This window comes from Orycteropus afer, unplaced genomic scaffold (genome assembly GCF_000298275.1).
Source record: "Orycteropus afer afer isolate SDZICR_OR568_19922 unplaced genomic scaffold, OryAfe1.0 scaffold00094, whole genome shotgun sequence".
Lineage (NCBI taxonomy): Eukaryota > Metazoa > Chordata > Mammalia > Tubulidentata > Orycteropodidae > Orycteropus > Orycteropus afer.
The window spans coordinates 6,548,667-6,555,972 of NW_006921681.1; the positions used below are offsets into that span (position 1 = coordinate 6,548,667).

The following is a 7,306-nucleotide window of genomic DNA, read 5'->3' on the forward strand; positions in this document are numbered from 1 at the left end:
ACTCTGTGCTACGCCTGTGCTTACCTTGCTCCCGAAGACCTGGTCCCTCTCGGTAGGGTAACAAGGGAATGTGTTCAGTGCAGATCAGTGAGTAATGGATTACACCTCAATATAAAGAAAAAAAAATCCTCACAACTGGTCCAATAAACAGCTTCACAAGAAATGGAGAAAAGATTGAAGTTGTCAAGGACTTCATATTACTTGGTTCTGCAATCAACACCAATGGAAGCAGCAGTCAAGACATCAGACAATGTGTTGCATTGGGCAAATCTGCTGCAAAAGACCTCTTTCAAGTGAGGAAGAGCAAAGATGTCTCCTTGAAGACTAGGGTGCGCCCAACCCAAGCCTTGGTATTTTCAATCACCTCTTATGCATGTGAGAGCTGAACATGGAAGACTGAAGAAGAGCTTTTGAGTTGTGGTGTTGGAGAAGAATGCTGAGTACCATGGACTGCTGAAAGGACTAACAAATCTGTCCTGGAAGAAGTGCAGCCGGAATGCTCTTTGGAAGCAAGAATGGCCAGACTTCGTCTCACTTCATCATGTTGCCAGAAGGAACTATTCCCTGAAGGAAGATACCATGCTTGGTAAAGTGGAGGGTCAATGAAGAAGGGGAAGGCCCTTGATGAGATGGATTGACACAGTGGCTGCAATGATGGGCTCAGGTATGGCAGAGATCGTGGGGCTGGCACAGGAATGGGCAGTGTTTCGTTTTGCTGTGCATAGTGTTGTTATGAGTCAGAGATGACCCGACAGCATCTAACAACAACAACAACAGTATGTGCATGATTGCAGTGGTTTTATTATTATTTTTCATTAATATTTTTTTAAATTATTTTTTGGTGAAAACATACACAGCAAAACGCACTCCCATTTAACAATTTCTAGACATATTAAGCAGTGACATTGTGTCAACATTCTCATTACTTCTGCTCTAGTTGTTTCATACCCATTAACTTAAACTCCGTGCCTCCAACCTTCTCACCTATGCTTTAAAATAGCTACTGTCCTTTAGTCTTATGTAGATCATTTTATTAAAAAAAGGGCAGAGTGATCAAAGGTTACAGTCTACTTTTTGATCTAAATTGTTATTTAATGTAAAGGTGATTTCAGGGGATTGTTTTAATTCAAGGTTTGAAGAGTAATCGAGGGCCATTGTTGCAAGTTTGGATCCTTTAAAAATCAACTGCAGTGGCTCTAGGTGTTTTTTTTTGTTTTGTTTTGTTTTTTAATTGGGGATATATATGTGTGTGTAGGAGCTCCAGTAGCGTAGTGCCAAAGGCACTTGACTGATAACCAGAAGGCTGGTGGTTCAAACCTACCAGCCACTCCTCGGAAGGAAGGTTGGGCAATCTACTTCCGTAGTGATACCACCTTGGAAACCCAGGGAAGGGTCGCTATGAGTCGAGTCTGACTCAATGGCACATAACAACAACAACAACGTGTGTGTATGTGTGTGTTCACGTGTTCAAAACATCTGCCATATCAACATTTTTTACATGTACAATTTAGTAGCATTTATTACATTCATCTTGTTGTTCAACCATCACCACTATCTTTTCCAAATTTTTCCATCATAAACAGAAGCTCAGTGCCCCCTCAGCAATGAGTCTCTTTTCCCTCCCTCCTGGTTACTTTGTCTTGGTTGAGTAACTGTCTAAATACTGTCTTACTTGGAAGTGTAAATACAGAATGCAGATACAGGCAGAGCAGCTCTGACTGAGCTGGGTTGGGGTCCTGAACCCTGCCTCCCTGGTCCCTCATCCCCTTGTCAGCCTCTGGCGGGATTCCCAGAACTGCCCAGTCCATGTCCAGTTTTAACCATTCACTAAGGCACAGCCAAGGCATCTTGGTGGCACAGTGGTTGAAGCACTTGACTGTCAACCAAAAGGTTGACAGTTTGAACCCACCAGCTGCTCCATCGGAGAAAGATGTGGCTGTCTGCTTCTGTAAAGATTTACAGCCTTGAAACCCCTATGAAGCAGTTCTGTATAAGGTTGCTATAAATTGGAATCAATGACATTGGGTTTGGTTTGGAGTTAAGGCACAGCCAGCCTAGTGACCCTTTCCTGAAAGCCATTCAAACTCTTCAACCAGCCTCTGGATGAAGGTTGGCCTGGATGGCTTGCCCTATGGATCTGATTTCAGTGGTAAATCACACTGATGTAAAAGAAACAGTAGTGATTAAATTAAATTAAATTCTTAGCTTTTGCATCTCAAGTGAATGCTGCAATTTAAAAAAAAATTAAAAGATTTTATTTTTTAAAGCAGTTTCAGGTTTACAGAAAAATTATGCAGAAAGTACAGAGTCCCTATATCCCCACTCCTCCTGACACACTGTTTCTCCTATTATTACCATTTTGAATTCCTGTGGCATATTTGTTACAATCGATGATCACTATTGGTACATTATTATTAACTGAAGTCTATAGTTTAAATTCTAGGTCATTGTCTGTGTTATACAGTCATATGGGTTTTGTATAATGCCATGTGTCCACCATTCCAGTATCCTACAGAATAGTTGCACTGCCCTTAAAATGCCCTGTGCACCTATTCATCCCTCCCCCTTCCTCTGATTCCCTGGCAACCACTTTCCTTTTTTTACCGTCTCTATAATTTTGCCTTTTCTATGATGTCATATCATTGGATTCATTACAGTATTTTTGTGTGTTTTTAAAATTATTTTTAAGGTATTGATTTTGCCACTCGTAAGATAGCCAAGTTGCTGAAGCCACAGAAAGTGATCGTCCAAACTGGGGACTCTTATACCATCCACACATACAGCAGCCTAAGGAACTACCTTGTTAAGTTTAAAGTTGGAGAAGAGTTTGATGAAGATAACAAAGGACTGGATAATAGAAAATGCAAGGTAAAAATTACAGGAATATCCTAGGTTCTTTTTTAAAATATATTATTTGATTGTGTCTTGGGTGAAGGTTTACACAGTGGTTTAGGTTCCCATTCAGCAATTTCCTCACAAGTTGTTAGGTGACTTTGGTGACTTCCTTCACAGTGCATGTGTATTCTCATCATTGCTGTTCTGATTGCTCTGTTTCCATTATTCTAGTGTCCCTGCCCCCATACATTCTCATCTTTGTTTTAAAATAATTGTTGTTGACCATTTGGTCTCATATAGGTGATTTTTTTTTTTTTTTTTTTTAAGGATCACAGTACTTACAGGTGACATGTATTCTTTTGTGAGCCAATTTGTTATTTAGCTACAAGGTGATCTCAGGTTAGTTTCAGTTCAAGGTTGAAAGAGTATCTCAGGGCAGTAATCTTGGGGAGTCCTCTAGTCTCACCCAGTCCAATAGGTCTGGTTTTTGTTTTGTGTTTTGAGGACTTTGAGGTACTATTCTGCCTTTTCCTCCCATTCTATCAGGGTTCATCTGTTGTGGCCCTGATTAGAATGGTTTGCCATGGTAGCTGTTGTTGTTGGTGTTGTTAGGTGCCATTGAGTCAGTTCTGACTCATAGCAATCCTATGTACAGCAAAACGAAATACTGCCGGGTTCTGTGCCATCTCCACAATCCTTGCTATGTTTGAACCCATCATTGCAACAACTGTGTCAATCCATCTCATTAAGGGTCTTCCCCTTTTTCACTTACCCTGTATTTTACCAAGCATGATATCTTTCTCCAGGGAATGGTCCCTTCTAACAACACAACCACAGCAGATGAGATGAAGTCTGGCCGTTCTCACTTCTAAGGAGCGTTCCAGCGGCACTTCGTCAGGGACAGACTTGTTCATTCTGCTGCCGCTCACTATTCACTGTATTCACTGTTATATACATTCACTATATATATATATTTTTTTCACTACATATATATATATTTATATTCACTATTCACTATATTCACTATTCTTCACCAACACCACAATTCAAAGGCATCAACTCTTCTTAGATCTTCCTTACTCATTGTCCAGCTTTCACATGCATATGAAGTTACTACAGAGACCACGGCTTGAGTCAGGTGCACCTTAGTCTCCAAAGCGACATCTTTGCTCTTTTACACTGCACATTAAAGAGGTCTTTTGCAGCAAATTTGCCCACCACAATACGATGTCTGATTTCTTTACTACTGCTTCATGAATATTGATTGTAGTGGTAGTAGGGCACCATAATAGCCTAGGCTCTTAATTTTAGAAGGTTAACTTGGCATCCTGCTTAGTAATACCTAAGAATCTTACAAGAGTAAACAAACATTTTTCCCCCTCCCTAATGCAGAGCTTGGTTACCTGGGACAATGACAGACTCACCTGTGTCCAGAAGGGAGAGAAGAAGAACAGAGGCTGGACTCATTGGCTGGAAGGGGATGAACTCCACCTGGTACTTGCCACCTTTTGTTTTTATTTTTGATGAGATGATAATATAATAAAGAAAACATTAAACCATGACAAATAACCCTACCCTCTTAACCCAACTGTTTTCCATTTTGCATGTTACCTTTCCAGTTTCTATCACAATGTTCTTGCTTTTCATTGAACATAAAAACATTTTCCAGGTTTCTAAATCATTTGTTGATTTCACCATATATTTGTGTCTATAATAGGGAAGAAAACTGGCTGCATAATTTTCCATCAGGGTGATGAGCTGTCACATTAGTAAAATGGTCCCTTAATTTAAATGTCCAGAAATACTGTTTTGGGGTCTTTAAGGCTGTTGCTTAACCTCCTGTACACAGAGCTTTTTGCAGCCATTGATTTACTCCCTTAGGGTGAGTTTCCAGATGGGATCACTGTTGTCAGAGGCACACTCACCATTGCCTCTTACCCCTTTGTTGCCTTCTTCACTTCCACAACAGTGTATCTATTTACTAGCCCACCAGGCTTGCATGAATGTACAAGTTATAATACAACCTAATCAGTCATTTTAAAATGTCATTAAGAAGATATAAATTATACCTCAGGGTTTAATCATAGCTTCTTAAATGAGAATTCCTTCTTGCCACATATATTATAATAAAACCAAACCAGTTTTTGACAAGTCAACTATGACTCATGACAACCCCATGTACGTCAGAATAGAAAGATACTTGCGGTAGTTAAGTTTGTGCATCAACTTGGCTGGGCCTGGTTGAGTGGCTGGGCAGCTGTATGTTGTTATTCCCTATGGTGAGATTGGCAATCAATTCCATGCTGCTTTAGAGATGTGAAGGAGCTCTGGTAGCATAGTGCCTAAGGCACTTGACTGCTAACCAGAAGGCTGGCAGTTCAAACCCACCAGCCACTCCTTGGAAGGAAGGTTGGGCAATCCTACTTCCATAGTGATACTGCCTCGGAAACCCAAGGAGGGGTCGCTATGAGTCGGGGCCGACTCGACGGCAAATAACAACAACAACAATTAGAGATGTGATGTGCATCCACTATATAAGAAGCAGCTTTGAGGAAGGTCTCCAGCTTATGGCATGCTTGAACCCTGCATATAGATAAGTCGTTGGTCAATAGCCTGCCATGCCCTGCTGATCTTGGGACTTCTGGATTTGAGTTAGTGGCCTGCCATGTTGTTTGGTGACTTTGGGACTGTGCGTTTTTACTTGTCAACCTCGGGCTTTTCAGCCTCAGCAGCCAGCAGCTGAGTGAAGAAAAACCTCCAGCTTCAGTGGGCAGGGAACAGGAGCCAGAGCGGAAGCCCAAGGTTGAGGGGCTTTCACCCAGGCCCTAAAGCCTGACACTATGAACTTGGACTTAAAGCCTCCAAAATTGTAAGAGAATAAACTCCTGTTTGTTCAAGGTATCCCATTTGTGGTATTTCTGTTAGAGCTCCACTTGGTAACCAAAACAGTACTCCATAGAGTTTACATGGCTGATTTTTTGGAAGTAGACTGCCAGTCCATTTGTTCTGTGGCACCTCTGAGTAGATTTGAACCTTCAGCCTTCCAGTTAGCAGCCAAATATGTTAACCATTTGCACTGAATAACTCACATTTATTGGGTGATTATTTTGTGCCCAATTACTTGGCAAAATCCTATAAATGCATTATCTCATCTAGTCTTCATCACAATCCTGTGAAAGGGGCACTACTTTTCCACTTGCAAATGAAAACATAGAAGTGTAGCGATTCCCCAGTGCTGCAGAATGGAGATTCAAACTCAGGTCTGACCAGACTGTGTGCTCTCAACCCTGTGCCTTTTTGCCTCACGGTATGTGAGAGCTAGGTAAGTTCCAGGAAAACAAAATGAGAGCACTTAACTGAATAGTGAATATGTTGTTGTTGTTGTTGTTATGTGCCATCGAGTCAGCCCTGACTCATAGCGACCCCTCCTTGGGTTTCCGAGGCAGTATCACTACGGAAGTAGGATTGCCCAACCTTCCTTCCGAGTAGTGGCTGATGGGTTTGAACCGCCAGCCATCTGGTGAGCAGTCAAGTGCCTTAGCCACTATGCTACCAGAGCTCCCCGAATAGTGAATATAGTGAATATAAATATTATAAAGTTGAGTATGGCTAGTATTCAGTTACAAAGGCATTGAAGATATTTTGAGTCTTTTTTGACAGATCTCACATTCTTCTGACAGTAAAACCAAAGTAAGAAACTTGCCATCACAAAATGCAATATGAAAATACAAAGATGTTTGAGACATAATGTTCAAATTGGGTACATGCTCCTCTGGCATAGCCAGGACCTCTGTCCAACCAGAGCAGAGAAGTGTGGAAGGACCCATGCCCTGAGAATACTCAAGATGTTTGTCACATACTACTTCATCTTCTTTCTCCTTCTTTTCCTCCTTACCTCTAGGAAATGTTTTGTGAAGGCCAAGTTTGCAAACAGACATTCCAGAGAGCCTGATTGGTCCCCGACAACAGAGTCCGCTTATGGCTGCAGTTTAAGGCTGAATTAATCAATTCCATGAACAGATGTCAATCCATCCTGGCTTGGTGATGGGACCTTATGGTCTAGAAGATTTCACATAACCTATACCAGAAGCCATTTGGATTGTGAGGAAATGGTTCAGCTCCAATAAAACTGTCAAAATGACTCTGGCATTTTTCCTTCTAAATTTAGCATTGGGGAGCTCTGTTGGCGTAGTGCCTAAGGCATTTGACTGCTAACTAGAAGGCTGGCGGTTCAAACCCACCAGCCAGTCCTTGGAAGGGCAATCTACTTCTGTAGAGATACAGCCTCGGAAACCCAAGGAGGGGTCGTTGTGAGTCACAGTCGATTTGATGGCAGTGAGTTCATTTTTTTTATTATTTCAAGAAATGTAAGAAAGCCTTGTAGGTACATCAGGGACATGTCAATGAACATATGTAATTCCTGCCTTCAAGGCCCAGTGAGGAAGATGGACCAGACAAACAACTGCAAGAG

At 41.5% G+C, this 7,306-nt stretch overlaps 1 protein-coding gene across 1 annotated transcript in view; it reads left to right on the forward strand.

Moving 5' to 3' along the window:
- The window catches only part of RBP7 (retinol binding protein 7), a 25,967-nt gene extending 19,180 nt beyond the window's left edge, over window positions 1-6,787 (forward strand). The window contains exons 2-4 of the mRNA XM_007942608.2: window positions 2,690-2,868; window positions 4,228-4,329; window positions 6,737-6,787. Coding sequence (XP_007940799.1) covers window positions 2,690-2,868; window positions 4,228-4,329; window positions 6,737-6,787 — 332 coding nt within the window. The remainder of the gene's footprint in view (window positions 1-2,689; window positions 2,869-4,227; window positions 4,330-6,736) is intronic.
- The last annotated feature ends 519 nt before the right edge of the window (window positions 6,788-7,306 follow it).